The 17,576-nt window shown below is 39.0% G+C and overlaps 3 protein-coding genes across 4 annotated transcripts; 1 reads left to right on the forward strand and 2 right to left on the reverse strand.

Annotated features, from left to right (window-relative positions):
* Window positions 1–1,355: 1,355 nt before the first annotated feature.
* LOC122076309 (probable protein phosphatase 2C 63) lies at window positions 1,356–3,070 on the reverse strand. Its single transcript, XM_042641624.1, has 3 exons — window positions 3,004–3,070; window positions 1,834–2,178; window positions 1,356–1,729 (listed from the first exon to the last, which is right to left on the reverse strand). Exons 1-3 carry the CDS (start codon window positions 3,068–3,070, stop codon window positions 1,356–1,358), a joined length of 786 nt encoding a protein of 261 aa, XP_042497558.1.
* A 550-nt stretch (window positions 3,071–3,620) lies between these two features.
* Window positions 3,621–4,659, reverse strand: LOC122075126 (mavicyanin-like). Its single transcript, XM_042640038.1, has 2 exons — window positions 4,217–4,659; window positions 3,621–4,135 (listed from the first exon to the last, which is right to left on the reverse strand). Exons 1-2 carry the CDS (start codon window positions 4,395–4,397, stop codon window positions 3,795–3,797), a joined length of 522 nt encoding a protein of 173 aa, XP_042495972.1. The 5' UTR covers window positions 4,398–4,659; the 3' UTR covers window positions 3,621–3,794.
* Window positions 4,660–8,263: 3,604 nt separating this feature from the next.
* Window positions 8,264–16,356, forward strand: LOC122075754 (ribosomal RNA small subunit methyltransferase-like). 2 transcript variants are annotated; one of them, XM_042640900.1, is made up of 5 exons: window positions 8,264–8,617; window positions 8,747–8,845; window positions 9,459–9,630; window positions 13,944–14,321; window positions 15,431–16,356. In XM_042640900.1, exons 4-5 carry the CDS (start codon window positions 14,022–14,024, stop codon window positions 16,175–16,177), a joined length of 1,047 nt encoding a protein of 348 aa, XP_042496834.1. In that variant the 5' UTR covers window positions 8,264–8,617; window positions 8,747–8,845; window positions 9,459–9,630; window positions 13,944–14,021; the 3' UTR covers window positions 16,178–16,356. The 2 variants fall into 2 exon arrangements, with proteins under 2 accessions (XP_042496834.1, XP_042496833.1); XM_042640899.1 differs by lacking the exon at window positions 9,459–9,630 and having other exon boundaries at window positions 8,265–8,617.
* The last annotated feature ends 1,220 nt before the right edge of the window (window positions 16,357–17,576 follow it).

A 17,576-nucleotide genomic window follows, 5' to 3' on the forward strand; every position in this document is an offset into this window, starting at 1 on the left:
AGAGATCTTAGGAAACGAACGTTGTCCATTTCACCTCCGAAGACTCGATGAGGGGAAATGGTGATTGGTTGAAATTTAAATTATAAGGACAGTTGGTTTCAAGAATGGCAGTTTTGATATTTTAGTGAAGTTAGAGATTAGAATATATTCGAAGTTGACCGGACGGGTGTTTATGTATGCTGGAAAACAGCTGGCCAACGACGCTAGGTTCACGCCGTCAAGAAGGGTGAGCTGGATCTCAATAAGAAAGCAGTGTGTTACAACAGATACTTTGAGAAACTTTAACCATGATTCACTGGAACCTACGAGTTACACATCAGACCTTTAGTACGACTCTTCAGTGCCAGCCGCTACGACCCATAAGACCATTAACGCTAGAAGCCCGACCGAAAGTCCTTTCATTGGTGGTTGGAAGTAGGGTTGTCAACCGGTCAGGTTGGTTCGGTTTCGATCGGGCTTAATCGGGTTTGAAGACTTTCAAAGGCTACACTGTGTTCGCCCATTTAACTAATCGGGCTTAGTTATTGAGGGCATGGTACACTTTATATTCGATCGGTCGGCCTCGGGCTATAATCGAGTTACCTTAATCGGGCTTTAGTCGGGCCTTAACGGGGCTACGGACATGTTTAATGTTAAACGGGCTTTAACCGGTTTTTAAATGGGCCCTCTTTAAAATGTGCTCTTATATTCTGGCCCACTCATGCAAGTCCAAAAAAATGAAAATAAATCAATAAATGATACCAAATATAACCATTATTTAAAATGTGAACATGTCTTTACTTTTTAGTTTTTGTTCTTTAATTTGGGGGGTAAAATAGGTATTATACAATCATTAAAAGGTCGGGCCAAGTCGGTGCACAATAGGCCGGTCTCAATCGGGCGTTATTCGGTCGGTCTCAGTCGAGCGTCCGACGGTCCAAGTAACAAAACCGAGATCGACCATTTATAAACGGGTCGGGCTCAAGCCCGACACGTTTAATAAATGGTCCGGGCCGGGTCGGTCTATAAACGGTCGGTCCCGATCGGTTTAGTCGGGTCGGGCCACGAATTGACACCCCTAGTTGGAAGCCTCGAACTAGGGTTGAAAGCTTAGCCCTGGGCCCTGACAAGGACCCGCCCCAGTTTGCCCTAAGGCATGAACAGAATTTAGATCAATTTTTTTGGGTAATTTGCAATGCTACCCTTGGAGATTACCAATATTATAGGGACTTCTCCTTTCTTTTACCAAATTAAACTTGGACCCCCTACCGTCAATTAGTGTCACAGAATATACCAAGAAGGCTGATGTCAGCTAATATATTTTATTTCAAATATCAAAATGCCCTTAATACTTAAACCTATGTATACTTTGGTACTCATCCTATATCCTTAACCTGCCGAACTTCACGACTGTAAACGAGAATATGAGAATCATTTGGATGAAGCGCCTCCACCTCCTTCCTTACTTCCTCCACTGCAAAATATTGATCGGTGGACAAGCGTTCCATCAACACCGGAATCCTTCGATCCACGGATGCCTTCTGGCCAAGAACGGCCTTGGAGTCCCCAAGATTGGCTAGATACAACATATCACCGGAAATGGCACCAACCAAACAAAAGGAACTCACATAAGCGATCTGCGGCCAAGCCGGCCACAAACGCTTCACCAAATGCAAGAACTCCTCCTCAGTGGCATCAAAAGCCTTCTTTATGACATCCGTTGACAATCCCCTTTGTTCCGCCACAAACCCTGTAGAGATAGTGGAACAAAGAACAAATTGAGTAAGTTCTCATTAACCAATAGAATAATATAAAACAGAATGAAGAAAAAGGAAATTTGGGAAGGTGGGTTACTGTGAAGATAAGGGAATAGATGGTTATTGATGAATCGAGAAGCTTCAGAGCCACCGTGTCTGTCGTAGATGCCAACGTAAGTGGCGGAAGGAGATGTGAAGACTTTGCTTTGATCTTCAAGGGAAGAGTTAGCTTGAACGACAGAGATCAAAAAATCGTCAGATGCATGAGGTTTCAAGTCCATATGCGAAAGAAGTCTGCCTCCGCCATCGCTACCGCCCAAATCAGAAGATGAAGGTCTCTCTCTCTCTTTCTCTTTCTCTCCGTTGTCTTCTTCCTTGCGCCTGTGGCTGAACAGAAGGGGAGGACCTTTTTTCTTCCCTATTGTCTTATTCCCAGTTGAATCTGTTTGTTTTGTTGTATGAGTTGCGTTGGGATTTTTTTAATCTATGGGATGAAGTGGGATCCTCCTCTTTCTTCTAGGTGATTGCGATTACTCAGACCTGAAGGAACCCAGATTGAACCAGTTTCCTCCTCTGGTACTTTACTTTCACTAACGTTTTTTTGTAATCCCTCCCTCACAAATTAGGATGTTTCCCTCATCAGCGATAGCCAATCCAGCCCCTCCCTCACAGGAATCTGGTTTCTGGACTCAGGTAACGATCGTCGTTGTTTTCTTCTTTGCATAAATTCTCAATCGGAGAGTATAAGGTAGACGACTTGGGTTTACTCTCTCTCTCTCTCTCTTTATATCTTGGGTTAAAACATTAGTTTTAGTGAATAGGGTATAACAGTCATTTTAACTCTTCATTTTACAATGATTGACGATAAGGGGTTTTATTATAATTTGGTGAAAGAGAGGGGGTGTCCATATAATATTGGCATTCTCCAGGGGGTGGCGTCATAAATTACCCTTTTTTTTTTTATCAGAAAGGCAAATTAGGATTGAAAAATTCCAACCATAGGTCAGGATTAGCTTTGACCTGAAATTTAAAATAGGTCAATCAATGTTAATCCAACCAGTGCAAAAGTTAAGGTCAATCCAACTCAACCTAGCCCAACCCAACCCGATATGGATTGGGTTGGTATGAACCCAACAGGGTTGGGTCTTGAATTTTGAGGACTTAGAGTTGGGTTAGGATTACCATTAGCTGAAACACAAAACCACGGATTGGGAAACATTCTATGGGGAAAACATTGACTAAGAAAGGCACTATGGTCATTTTATACCATTTATGTTCAGACACAAGGCATGATATGTGAGTCCCCTAGTAAACGCTAGCATGGATTCGTTCATGTCTGATAAGAGGACCAGACAACGGCATGCAAAAAGCCCTAATGCATTTTTTTTTAAAGCAATTATTAGATACTTTGTTTGACGCCATGATCGGTATAAATAAAGGGTAAAGGGTAAAATGGTATTTCTGTCCGTTTCAAGGTTATCCAAATCGATATCGATCCCATTTAGGTTTTTTATCTCCCATCAACTGCATGGTAGAAGTTGGAGCTGATTGGCAATGTAGCCCACATCCGCACCTACACGTTAACTTGTTTGATATTAGCTCGATTGATCCTGAAAATCTGACTTGAATGTTTAGTTGATTAGAGGACCCGTAATTTTTTTTTGGTTCGGGTGTATAGAAAATGGAGAGGGTATTCTCCTATCTACAGGGATTTGATGCCTTGGCCAAAGAGGAATATAAAAGCCTTGATTCTTACTGGAGCTGCTGCAGCTGCTCCTTAACCATTAGATTTATGTCAAAGTTAATCATCCCAATATCAAGTAAAAGCACAAATTTCAATAATTGATTGGATCAAATCAGTTTAGAGAGAGAGAGAGAGAGAGAGAGAGAGAAATAAAATCTGAACATGTAAAATGAAGCAATATTGTTCCTGATTCCTAGTAGAAGGTGTAATCACCCAACTATTCTTAAAAAATTGAAAAAAAATGTGGTCATGGAGACACCTAGCCTAAATGTTGCTGCTAAGACTAAAAAGAGATCTAAAGAGGGGGGGGGGACTTAGAAGAACCTAATTAAAAATGCAACCAAAGCAGACATTACGAGTGGAGCAGCAAAGGGAGCTGCCACGTTAACTGCACCGTTGGACCCTGCAGAGGACCCACCAGTCCCATTCTGGCTGGCCGGTGGGGGAGAAATATGCGACTCCAACACCTTAATGATCAACCTCTGTCCTTTCGCGCAGTGGCCAGAGACACCACTGATGAAGTAAAACAAGCCTGGATGATCAAACCTATAGGTAGTGTTGCCAGTGTTGGAGAAAAAGATTGGATGTGAAGAATGACATTTCACGTACTCGTCAGCAGTCACTACCATCACTGAATCCTTATTGTACTTGAAATCTGAAGTCATAAATGTAAATGCACATAATTAAAGATTAGCTTTTAAGGATGACTTATACCTAAATTCCTAATAATACTTACCGATGGAGTCGTTGACTAGGAATCGCTGTTTCGAAGCCCAATCATTATAAAAATCATCATTCTTGGAGGAAGGAACAGCCCAACCTTTGTTATCACCGACTTCGAATTCATGTGAATACACCGAGAAGAATTGGGTGGAAGAAAGGAGGATTAAGCATAACAAGAATTGAGAGGTGGCCATTGTTTTTTCTTTGAAGCTGAAGAGCGCCTGAGCTGATTAGAGAGAAATCTGATTACTTGGGTTGGACTTTATTAGATTTAGTTTTGAAGAGTGTTGTGAGGAGGTAGTTACCGTGTGAAATGGGAGAGACGGTGGAGAGAGAGATGGATTATGGAAGTGGTGGGTTTGTTGGAGATAACCGTTAATGAAGCTAACTTTGACTTGGTCTTAACCGTCTTTCAAATATGAAGATATTCACTTCTGCGAAGTTGGATCCGGAGGTTAAGAGATTGGATTGAAATTTCAAATTTTCTGTGTAAGATCATATATGTATATAAAGAAAGGGAATAACCATTTTGCGTAAGAATAGGGCACTAGTAATGCACGCATTGGAGGAAAATGAATAGATAAAATTTCCCAAGATCCGCTGAATTGCCTGCCTCCAACTCCAAGAAATACGAGGTCTTCACTCCAGGAATCTGCATTCGTGACAATTAGAACTATGTTAACCAATAGATCGAAAGGGCTGGCTTTTAATTAGTACCATACCTCCCTTCTCTTGGGAAAAAATCTTATTCGATGATGTTTTCGTAAGTGTGTCAATTGGTTCGGAATCAAGTATTTTGTTTGGTCACGGTTTCGGTTTTAAAGGGTGCTAGTATGATCCATAATTGGATCAGTTCCACTTCGGTTATAGAAATCGGTGCTTGTACCAAACCTATCTGGTACCGGTATGATTTCAGTTCCTATTCGGGTTTTATATTCAGTTCCTATTTGATGCCAGTATCCAGTTTTAACAATTTTTTTTTGGTATGATCCAGTTTTTAAATTCGATTCTGCTATAGAGATGACAAAATATAAATGCTCATTTACTAGGTTGTTGTTCTTGCCTAACAAAAGGAGGTTTAAACTTAGACTATAACTTTAACTCTATAAAACAATTTAAATGATTAATTATGTCAGATTTCTATTTAAGTTACATCAATTGTTTAGTTTTAAGAAGAGGAAAAAGTTACATCAAGTTATTCGGTTCGATTCCGATTAGAACCACCGATTCGTACATAGATCTAGATATAAATCGAACCAAATTATAAACAATCATTTCAAATTCAAGATGTAACCATATTGTAGTCAATTTGGTTCGGTTCAGGGTATTTGGTATGGAAGTGGATTCAATTTCCGGTTTTAGTTCTGATTTGACATCCTTATGCTTTTCCATCTTCTCACATTTTAATCACGTAAATCTCATGTTGACATTTTTTTTCTTCTCTTTCATCATGTGGGTCCTGTGAGAAAATTGTTTACAGTTGTGATTAGTGAGGTGGGAGATTCATCCTGCATTGGAAGTGTGGGGAACATCTTCCTTAATTTAGAGTTATGGTAATCTTAGCATGATGTTAATGACACTTATATATGATACATCCATTTAAACTTCTATTTTTCTCTAGACGTGGGTCAAATTCTCTTCCCTTTAACAAATATGAAGTGCAATGGATTTTAGAAGGGCAAAGCTTTCCGATGATGCCACAGTAGAACCACACCAATGAGAGGGCCACATTTGTTTGATGAGAGAATATGTCAATTTGCGCCCTTTGGTACATCTTTTTTGTTTTTTTGGTTCAAAAAAAGCATCCCCATGATTTTTTCGCTTTATAAAAAATCTATTTTATGAACAAAACTTGATAATCATAGATATCTGAATTTGTCAACCCATAGCGGGTTAGTTAATGACGAGGGAATGTGTTATGAGATGTCATGGCACCCGTTTTTATATCTCGAGAGGTTCTTTGTTACCCTAGTGACGTCGAATTGTTAAAATCATTGAAAAAAAAAAATGAATAATGAAAATTGGACTTTTCATGTGCAGATTAGACTTGGCCTAGACCTAGAAACAGGCTTAGCCTTGGTCCAGGGTAGACTTGGACCAAACCCAAAACCCATGTATCAGCTTAAGAAAGGAGAAATAAACTAGCTTTGGCAGACATACATGGACGGGCCTCCTCTCCAACTACTGCACCCATCAATGCCTGTTCAACAATCATCCAAGGATGAAGGATTGTGAGGGTTTGATCACACATATCAACACCTGTCAATACTTGAGAATGTGTGTCCAAACCTTCTTAGCCTTAGATGGATCTAAAGGCATATCTACCAACACTGTTGATTGGTAGGTTGACCAGTCACCGGTGTCGACTGATCGTCCAACCAATCACTTATGTCAATAAAGGGGTGTAACAGGGCCGGGTTGGGCTAGGTTTCTTAAAACCTTAGCCGAACCCTGAGTCCCCTTAACTAGGCCCAAACTCGCCCTGGCCCTACCCTTCAGGGTTCAGTCCAATTCTTACCCGCCTTAATTGGCAATGTTTTTTTAGGATCAGACCGGGATGACCCTGACCTTGGTTTGCCATCAAGGGCTGGGTATACACTGACCCTACAAAATATGAAATAACTTAAAAATAAAAAATATTCATAATAAATAGGAGATCAAAAATACAAAGTTACAAATTACTTGCCATGAGGAGAACATTCTAAAGCAAACATTCAAACAATACAAATAACTCTAACTATTATGGTAAACAAAGAAGAGATCATCATAAGAAAGCAAATAATCCAAAAAATTTCAATTATTTGTCAAGATAAACGAAGAGATCATCCTAATAAGGCAAACAATCTATAAAATTATGTTAAATTCAAGGTTAATATTAGGGTCAGGTCAACATCAAGGGCAAAAATCATGGCCGGGTTCAGGGCGGGCTGGGTGAGCCAAAAACATCAACCCTTACCCGTCTTGACCTTGACTTAGGGTCAGAAATTTCAGAATTGGGCCACCCTTCAGCGCCAAAATTTTTAGATCGGTACTTATTCGGGATCAGGGCGGGCCAAGGGCGGGTTCAGGCCATTAGAGCCAAACTTGCACCCCTAGTCAATTGTCAGCTTGACTTCATTGTCTGTCAATTAATTCCCTATTTTTTGCCATTGATGAGCCATAAACTCCCTAACTATTCAAGTTCTAGCTTGTTTGAGATCTAAGGGAACTCAAAGAGTTTGGATTAAGAAGCCTCTAAAATTTTCCATATTTATTTCGGTGGGAATATAGAACCCATAAGATGTTTAAGGACACCTATGAAAGACAAGGAGAAACTTCAAAGAGTTTGCACATGTAGTTATGCAGAATTAAGCTCCTTCTCACTTAATCCTAACCTGCTCCAAAGCCTACGCTTTTCTTATTGAGTTTTGTTGCTTAGTAAATATATTTATAGACAAGAGACCGTTACATGATAGTGTATGTATACACCACTGCCCACAATCAATGGGAGAGTGCTAGTGAGCATCTTCAACATGGGATAGTGCGATATTTTTACACTCACTATTCTTGACGTAGGTACATGGTATAGGATAACATTCTTTCTTCATATATTTTGATTACTTTAGGTTAATTTAAATTGATTGAGAGTAGGGTTGCAACAGAGTCAAGGTGGGTTGGGCTTCTTAAGATCCTAACACAACCTTGGGTCCCATTAGCTGGCTCAAGCCCGCCTTGAACCCTGACTCAGAGTTCAAGTGGACAGACCATGTTGGGTATACTCTGACCCTGACCCTATAAAATATGAAATAACAAAAAATTCACTTGACTTTGTATCTAAAAACCTTGAAATTGAAAAGTAAAATAAAAATTTAGAAAACGTCATTAGATAAGTAATTTCTACAAACGTGGTGTACGATAATTATCAAACTTAAAATATTGGCAATGGAACACTAAAAAAATGAGGGTCAAACAAGGCCAAATTAGGGAAAAAATTAGGGCCAAGTGGGCCACAGACATCATTTTTACCTGCCTTGACCCTGACTCAGGCCAGACCGGCCTAAGGACCAGAATTTTTGGATCTAACCCTATACCCGCTTAGGGTGGGTTCGCGTCGCCTCCGATTGATTACCGCGGATTAATGCAGTTACCGGCAAATTCTGTCCGATTCATGCCGATTTGAATCTGAATCGGACTAGCCGATTGGATTACCGATTACGAGTTTTGAAACCCTGCAATATGGGTTTATGGGTGAGCACGTCAATAGAACCTTCCGCCAACCAAAAACCCTTCGTCCTCAGGAGTCAGGAATCAGGACCTCAGCCCATCCCAACCCCTGAAGCTCAGTCTCCTCCACCTCCCGTTCCTCTCCTTGCCGTTGCATCTCACCTCTGGTCGGCTCTGGTGTTGTCATTCTTAGCAGCGAAGCGAACTCCCGGTACTCTCTCTCTATCTCTCTCTCTCTCTCTGCTCTTGAATGTTCGCTTTCTTCTACCTTTTGTAGCAGCAGTGGATCCCCCAGCAATACTGAAAAGTTATTATTGTTTTTTTCTCTTCTGCGCATTAGGGCATCACTTGAGCGTGCTTCTCCAACTCAACCACTATACTCGAGTACTCGACAGCAAACTTCCCTTTCTTCTCTGAAATCTCTCTTTTGCATTGCTTGGTACGTCAGTATTTTCTACTTGAGTGTCTCTCTCTCTCTCATCGAAATATTTGGATTTATATTTGCTATTTTGAATTGGGCCAGATTTCTGTCTCGTTCTATATTGCTTTGATATTCTGGTAGTGAGAATTTTAATAATGACTGCTGGAAAAAACAAAAGAATAGATGGGTAGATTAGCTTCTAGTCAGTTTTTAGGTTTCAGAGCGAGTGCATTGAATGATCATGAAACTAAATTAATGACTGAAGAAAAGAGAACTGAAAGCTTAAGAAATTGGTTGTTCAACGAGTGAAATTTCAGATTGGAATTCTTATACTGTTGCACAGGGAACAAAGTCAGAGAAACGTCTTGTGAGATGGATGATATTTATTCCAATTTTGTTTCAATTGTTATATTATTAGAGTTTTATTCAAAATTTCAAATATGATAATTCATTAATACTGGTGAAAATAGGTACTCCAAATATTAAATGAGAATTTGAATTTTTTGCTTAATTTTTTTGAGTGTTAAATGAATAATTCATGGATTAATCTGAATCTCTATTTCTTATAGAGTTGGCTTAATGTGATCTAATATTCCAAAAGAATGATTCTAACGGATGACCAAAATGGCAGGATCACAGTATAGAGAAAACGAAACCAGAATCAAAGAAATTTCTGTTACTACATTCAAACAGATCAGAATCGTCAAAAACCCAATCAATGGGTCTGTTCTGCTGGCCAAGATGACCTACTGAATATGGACTCAAGCTGATAAAAGAAAGTAGTTTTCTGAAGAATCCTACTGGTACTGATAAAAGCAGACTCTGAATTGATGTATGCAATCAGAAAAGTTGGAGAATTTTAAAGCAGAATTTCAGAATATATAAATCAGAGGTTACTGAAGCTATTACAAGTCAACTCACTCACCCGGAAGTTGAGCCTTTTGGCTCCTTGACCATCTTGACTATCTGAAATTTCCCACAAAAGGCGGTAAGAATGTAGCAGAACACACAAACATTAGCAAATCTGAGAATTAGCAGAAGAACAGAATAACCATGGGGTATAGAGTTATTTGGATCTGATCTGATGTTTCTGATAGAGAGATAGATAGAAAGATAGAAGAATAACAATCTAGGGATCCACCTAAGCCCTCCCAAAATCCACCAGGTGCACCACTGAATTCACATCAGCTCTAATGAATTCACAATAGCTTATTTCAGAAAATTCAAAACCGTATAACTTCTTCAAATTGTTGTTGGGGTGAGAGGATAGTGGGGGCTGGAGGCCTTACATATATTTATAATGTTTGTAAATTCCAAACCATGATTGACTTGGGAAAACTAAGTCAATCCTGACTTGAAACGGATAAGAAAAAACAATTAATCAGAACTCCTCCAAATGATCAGCTTTTGGAGAGGTCCAATCTTACACTAGAATACTTTTAACACTAAAGGGGGAAAAAAATCAAACATGACTGGAAATTACTAAAGCCTAATCCAGCCTGACTAGTATTAAGTAATAACAGTCAGAAAAGGAAGATAAAATTGATAATAGAAACCCCGTGATTGGACTGATCATAAGAGATTCCTGAAGTGACTGGTAATCTAGAATCTGGAACCTCAGGCTCTCAGAATCTGTCAAACTCTGGAATCTAGCCTTGTCTTCATCTACCTCTGGTGGTACTGGTGTGGAACCTAGCTTCTGCATCACAGTTTTTTTTAATCTAATTTTAAATTGGAAAATCGAATTATTCCAAATATCATGCCTTCCGAATGATTCCAGAATCCGAGTTCGTTAACAGTTTAGCCTATCTCGGCAGACACCATCGGCTAAACAAATTTTTGGTGGATTTAAGTTTCCGAATTCTAACTGAATCATTTTATCGAAATCACATTCTGCAAGCTTCTCTAATTATGTGAAATCTCCAAGGAATACTCAAATGAGAAGCTCCCTGCTCTTCCTGCTATTCCGATTTTCTATTTATGATCTGAAACTTGTAAGCTTCTGTCCAATTTAAGTTCCATTCTATACTGTGGTTGAGTTTTTGGTGAGTATCATCACATCCTACTCTTTGTTCTGAATTCAAACCTCCTTTCAATGTTCATACTCTTTTTCTATTTCAGAAGACAGATCAGAAGGCCCAGAACTCTATCCACTTGGTAATATAGGACCAGATTTGAACAATCAAACTAGACCCAAACAACAGGAACTTTTAAACTAGAGAACAACCAAAATTCACCCAATAGGAGACAGCAGCAGTATTCCAGAATTACCCAGTAAACAGAATTTGAAAACCAGAAGTAACAAACCCCAGAATTCTGGAATATCGACTAGCAGAAATTATACCAGAAGCAGAATCAATCAGCAACAGAATTAGGACATAAAATAGGTCACAATCAGTCACCCCAAATTACAGAAATAATGTCGATCTGTCAGGATAGTGACACTGTGAATAAATCAACCCAGTAGCAGTTTTAGACTTAAATCAGAAACTGTTGAAGCACTAACAGTCTTCAATAATCAGAACACATTATTCAGCAGTCCAGAAAATACTATTCAGATCAGCAGAACCAGAATCCAGAAAATAGAAGCTTCGGTCCACTAAAAGGCAAAAATTGGGAGATTTCTAATATCTCATCAATGGCTGAGCAGAAGCAGCCAATATTTGGATCGATCCTCACTGGTATAGGGAGGAACCTTTGATCAAGATAACCAGATCTGGTCCTTCCAGCAGGGGCCGACTGCTCTGTTTTGCAGAAAAATTCTGGACAGAAGTAGAATGGAACTTACCTGGTTGCAGCCTTAGGAAACCCTGAAAAATATATAAGAACTTAAGAGAACAATACTTGAAGAAGAAGAAAACACTTGTAGTAGATCCTCCCGGGCTTCACACTGCAAGGAGTCGAATGGATCAAACACCACTCCCTTCCACTGTGATCAAACACACGGCAGTCTCAGCAGAGACATAGCAGCAAGCTTCTTTTTTTTGTTCATAAATCGTCCCTCTACTGATGAGAGCTCTCTTTTATTTATAATAATGATGGGGTTACAAGAAAATAGAAACCAACTATAGTTTCCAAAAACTGAAATAGGAAACTAAAGAAAATAGAAACTCTTCTAGTTACTAAAACTGGAAATAGAAACTAGGAATTACAAGTACTGAAATTAGAAGCTAACTAAGTACTGAATTGGGAAACTAAATAATGCTGAAATTAGAAACTAAATAAACCCCATCAAGCCAACCTAAAAGGAAACTAACTAACAATCCCGTACTCAATCTTAGAGCCCCTCTTTTAGACCCATAAAAGTGGCCCAATACACTCCAAACCACATGGACTGAAGGCCCAACACATATACAACCAAACCCTATGCTTATCTCTAATAAAACATGCCTATTTTGGTTATTAATCTGCATCACTTGGCTTGGCTTGGCTTGGCTTGTACCACTTTGGAAGACTCAGAAATTGGGCTTTACTAAACTCAAGGTAGAGAGTCCACTCACAGCCACTCGACATAACTGTTGGGTGGGACCGTGGGGTATCATTAAGATCTTGTCTGAATCTGCCCTTTACCATCCACGGAGTCAATACTCAAATAATCAGAAACAGTAGTTGTTCTATTAGTGGAGGGATTGTTGGCATAACTGTTGGGTGGGACTGTGGGGTATCATTAAGATCTTGTCTGAATCTGCCCTTTACCATCCACGGAGTCAATACTCAATTAATCAGAAACAGTAGTTGTTCTATTAGTGGAGGGATTGTTGGGAACTCAGGAAAGTAATTGATAATGGGTTTTCAGAACACCATCTATTCCTCACCTCCCAGTTCTATACAGGCCTATCAAGTAAGAATAAATGAATAAGGATTAAAGTATCGGTATCGGTCGCCGTATCGGTCAGCCAAAATTACGATACGTATCGGAAATACGCCAAAGATATGCACATAAATGGATAGGAAATACTTTTTTAAACACTTATGCATAAAATTTTTGTTAAAAAAAGCTATTGATAACATGTATTATGCATAAACACTAAATTGAGGGTATCACAGTAAGAATTGTAGTTGTCCCATAAATGTAAAATTCTTGTTCCCAACCTTGCTTTCCACTGTAGTTAGAGAGAAATATGGTTGGCAACAACTTTGGAACAAAAACCACTCAAAAAAGCGTGTTTTCTAAAAATTTACCCATCTTTGACATTATATGACTGTAGTGTATTGTATCGGTACATACTGATACTCACCGATATATACCGATCGATACATACCGATACTCGCTGATACGTATTGATACGTACCGATACGTACATTTCACCTCGATTTTATATTTTCCATAGAGTTTCGGTACGTAGCGGTGTGTATCATATTGTATCAGTGTGTATTGGTGCATATCGGTATGTATCGTAGGATATATATCGATACAAAAAGATTTTAAAAATTTGATGTATCGTATCGATGTGTATCGTATCGGTCGGCTAAATTTAAGATACGAATTGAAGGGTATTGTATCGATATCGGAGATACTTTAAACCATGAGTAAGATAGAAAGGATTCGTAGAATGCCCTTCCAGAGTTCTGTTCTATGCAAGGAGAACCCACTGCCACTATCCCATGTACTGTCCATGCCATATTTATTTGCTAATTTCTTCTACGGTCTTATCCATTACAAAGTCCCTAATACGAGAACAATCAGACATTATCAAGGGCTTTATTTATTTTAAGTTAAACTATCAATTCATTCTGTTGCATACTGATCCGTCATGGTACAAAGTGTGATTCCATTAGAAGAGTTTAATTATTATTGTGTTAAATGTAGAGATTCATGTTTTCTGAGTTAATGGAGGGATTTATTTTATTTAGCTACTTTATTGCATTTAATTGACTTGGGTATGCTCCCTTTCATTAAATTGATATTGTTCATGCTATTATTGGGTTGGTTGGATGATGTGCATATTGTATTCTGATTCCTGAATATCCCATTTTTAGAGAGAAAATGTATCAAACATGGACTTGTCAGTGTCCAAATTTTTGCGGTATCCATCTTTTTGAGCCAAATTTTTTTTGCCGTATCCACCAGATGTGCCATATGTATTTGGTTGTTGATAATGGTCTGACTTCGCAGGTAACACGCAACTGAGAAGGCCTAGTCCCTTCTATCTTCTTAATTCACTCCCTCCAACATTCAAATCACTGCTTAATCATGGCGGGCGGAAAGATCAGGAAGGAGAAACCTTCCCGAGCTGCAACTCTGCAGGGAGGCATTCCTTTCCACAAATCAAAAGGACAGCATATCCTCAAGAACCCTCTCCTTGTTGACACGATAGTTCAGAAAGCTGGAATCAAGAGCACAGATGTTATCCTTGAGATTGGTCCTGGTACGGGTAACCTCACAAAGAAGCTACTCGAGGCTGGTAAGTCAGTGATCACTGTTGAATTGGATCCTCGCATGGTTCTTGAATTGCAGTGTCGCTTTCAAGGACCTGATTCCAACAGATTGAAGGTATCAATATTCCTTATTTTATTTTTGTCATTAGGCTTTTTAGGTGATTGGATGAATCGACTGGTTAGAGAGTATTGATTGTTTTTTCACTTCACCTGTTGTGTTTTTTAAATATGTTATATATATATATATATTTCTCCTCTCACTAATTACCATGGAGCTTCAGTAACTGCCCTTGCATCAATTAGTGCTGAATTCTCTTAATTGTTAGAAAAATGTGTTCCTTTTTTCCCCATTGGTTTTCACTTAGTTGTTTTCCTTCTTTCCTGTTTTCCATTAACACTGATGTATCCCATCTGAGTTGAGACTTCACCAAGATATATTCATCGGCAATTTACCTTTATGTCTGTTTACTGGATTTTGAATTTTCATTGTTTTTTTTCCCCCTTTGTGGGGATGGGCACTGGGGGGCAGTAACTCATTCCGTAATCATGCATCCATTTTTTATGAATGGTTTCTCTATAAACATGTCTTTCTGATGTAGTGTTTCTTCGTAAACATGTTTTGATGGTTTGTTTTCGTATTATTTTATTTCGTCTGATTTCCTCTTTTAGATTCCTTTAGGGTTCATAGGTTGACAGTTAAGGTTTGACTGCGACCTAGGACAAGATGTAGACTGTATCTTTAGGAATGGATCCTGCAACCTCCACTTAAAGAGGGGATGCTGCTAGAGAATGGATTGGCAGGCTCTTGGCTTGTTTCTTGTATATCGCTTAGTTGTCATTGTTTCATCTGGTTGTTCATCTTTCATCAAAATATTCATATTTCTTTCTGAACCAGAAGTTATTGAATGGATAATCTCTTTGGTTTTGGAATCAAATCCTATATGGCCAAAATGAATGACATTGAGACTTCCAGAAACATCGGCTCATCTTCATGGAAAATTAGGAATACTATTGAGGCAACCAAATTTGAACATCACGAAATGGTGTATTTGATTTGCTTTTCTGTTTGAAATTTGAAGTGGAGTTACGTTTCCAGGAGTGGCCTACTCATGATCTCCCACAATGTGCTGTCTTCTGTTGGTATTCTACTGGTGAATCTGTTTGTGCACTGGCTGCTAAACTAATCAAAGCTTACCATTCTCTGTGAAACCCTGGTTTCTACAGGTCATCCAAGGAGATGTGCTTAAGTGTGATCTTCCCTACTTTGATATCTGTGTGGCAAACATTCCTTACCAAATTTCTTCCCCTCTCACTTTCAAGTTGTTGTCACATCGACCAGCCTTCAGGTGTGCGGTCATTATGTTTCAAAAGGAATTCGCCATGAGACTTGTTGCTCAGCCTGGAGATGATCTTTACTGCCGCCTTTCAGTGAACACGCAACTCCTGGCCCATGTTTCCCATCTCCTTAAAGTGAGGAAAAACAACTTCCGTCCTCCACCTAAAGTAGATTCTTCTGTTGTCAGAATTGAGCCAAGGAAACCATTTCCCCTGGTGAATTTCAAGGAGTGGGATGGATTAATCAGGCTTTGTTTCAACCGAAAGAATAAAACTCTAGGTTCAATTTTCAGGCGGAAGACTGTCCTCTCTTTGCTGGAAAAGAACTATAAGACCTTACAGGCACTGCAACTCTCACAGAAAGGGTCTTCAGAGGATACAGATATGGCTGAAGACGTGTCTGTATTGGCACATGCTATTGAGGACCTTAATTTGGACATGGAGGATGGAAGAGATGATGAGGACATGGAGATGGAGGGTGATGATGCCGGAGTGGAGGGGTCTGATTTCAAAGATAAGGTGTTGGGTGTGTTGAAACAAGGAGATTTTGAGGAGAAGAGGTCTTCCAAGCTTACAAAAGTGGATTTCCTATACTTGCTTTCCTTGTTTAACAAGGCAGGCATTCACTTCTCTTGAGTCAGGGGTCAAATAGTTTTTCATTATTCTTTTATTCTTTCTTTCAGAACCGTTGTTTATATTATAACCAATTTTGTTTCGTCTCCTTGCCTTCTTAACAAGATAAGGGAAGACTCTGTTTTCTATTCTCTTGTAATGCAGTTTTGCTATTGAGTATGAAATTTGATGTCTTTGTTTGACATGCTTTCTTTTTTCTTCTTAAATCTTGTTCTTGATTCCTCTTATGAAATAGTCATTTACTATGACAGTACGGGCCAGTGTACCCAACAAAACCACCTCTCATCTGTAGGTTTGAGACTTTAGATTTCACCTTTTACACTTGGATCTTGGAACCTCACCAGATGCTCAGACTCATCATCGTCCTCTCCCTTCCCCGTACTTGTCCTCTACCCCAACTTCACTTCCTTGTCCATCTTCATCACCACATTCCCCTGATGTACTGTTTTTTTCAATGAAAAAGAAAAATTGCATTAAGAAGAAAGATAACTTAAGACATCAGTGTTTGAGATGTGAGATTGTTTAGTCATCACCATGTAGGCTATCCTATACGTTAGTAGTACCACTTTGTTACTAGGCGTCTAGGCCTGAGACAAAAAAGAGGTATAGACAAAAAATTATAAAAATCCAAAAAAAAGAGGGACAACATTCCAAGGCCACAAAGTGGTACTGCAATTAGAAAGAAGTGTTCCTAGTTCTCTGGTGTACTGTTTGTTAGCATTTATTCTGTTACTAGTAGTTGTATAATTTATAGAATGTTAGACCTGGTGAAGTCTCTTTCTGTTGTATTCATTTAGATAAGAGTAAACACAGGAGAATTGGACCTATACAAAGATAGATCTTCACAAAGAAAGAATTATACACAGTGATAGAGTAAGGGAATTTTTGTTTTACTTTTATGTGTGGATGATTTGATCATTACTGAGGGTATTCAAACTCTTAAAATTTTTCTTCATCACCAATTCAAGATGAAAGATCTTTATAATCTCAAAATTTTCTTGGGTATTGAATTTACTCTAATTTTTGCTACTTATATTCTGTCTCAAGCTAGGTACGCCTCTGATCTACTCTCTGAGGTTGGACTTTCTTAGCGTAAGACAATTGAGAATACTAAGACTCAATGTCAAGCTTCGTCCCACTGATGGAGTCTCTTTCTGGTCCTAAACTCTATCATAAGCTGGTGGGAAGTTTACTATTTCAAAGTACAGTAAGAGAGGAATCCCCACATCAGTGTGGAGGGAATCTCCTCCCCCCCCCCCCCCCCCCCCACCACACCAATGGCAGCATTAAAAATGGTATCATTTACATGAAACCCACATTGTCGTGAGAGAAAATAAAAAACAACCCCATGTGAGAGGACTTCAGTACACGGGGAACTTTTTATCAAAATTTATAACCAGAT

Source organism: Macadamia integrifolia, chromosome 4 (genome assembly GCF_013358625.1).
Source record: "Macadamia integrifolia cultivar HAES 741 chromosome 4, SCU_Mint_v3, whole genome shotgun sequence".
Taxonomy (NCBI): Eukaryota; Viridiplantae; Streptophyta; class Magnoliopsida; order Proteales; family Proteaceae; genus Macadamia; species Macadamia integrifolia.

What these genes read in the sequence shown, in the direction of transcription:
- LOC122076309 (XM_042641624.1), bottom strand. Translation starts at nt 3,070, where the DNA reads ATGAACGAATCCATGCTAGCGTTTACTAGGGGACTCACATATCATGCC. An exon ending in CTTGTGTCTGAACATAAATG is followed by an intron (nt 2,179 to 3,003) that starts GTATAAAATGAC and finishes CAAAACAAACAG; the next exon opens with ATTCAACTGGGAATAAGACA. An exon ending in TCTATTCCCTTATCTTCACA is followed by an intron (nt 1,730 to 1,833) that starts GTAACCCACCTT and finishes CTATCTCTACAG; the next exon opens with GGTTTGTGGCGGAACAAAGG.
- LOC122075126 (XM_042640038.1), bottom strand. Translation starts at nt 4,397, where the DNA reads ATGGCCACCTCTCAATTCTTGTTATGCTTAATCCTCCTTTCTTCCACC. An exon ending in CCTAGTCAACGACTCCATCG is followed by an intron (nt 4,136 to 4,216) that starts GTAAGTATTATT and finishes TTATGACTTCAG; the next exon opens with ATTTCAAGTACAATAAGGAT.
- LOC122075754 (XM_042640900.1), top strand. Translation starts at nt 14,022, where the DNA reads ATGGCGGGCGGAAAGATCAGGAAGGAGAAACCTTCCCGAGCTGCAACT. An exon ending in CTGATTCCAACAGATTGAAG is followed by an intron (nt 14,322 to 15,430) that starts GTATCAATATTC and finishes TGGTTTCTACAG; the next exon opens with GTCATCCAAGGAGATGTGCT.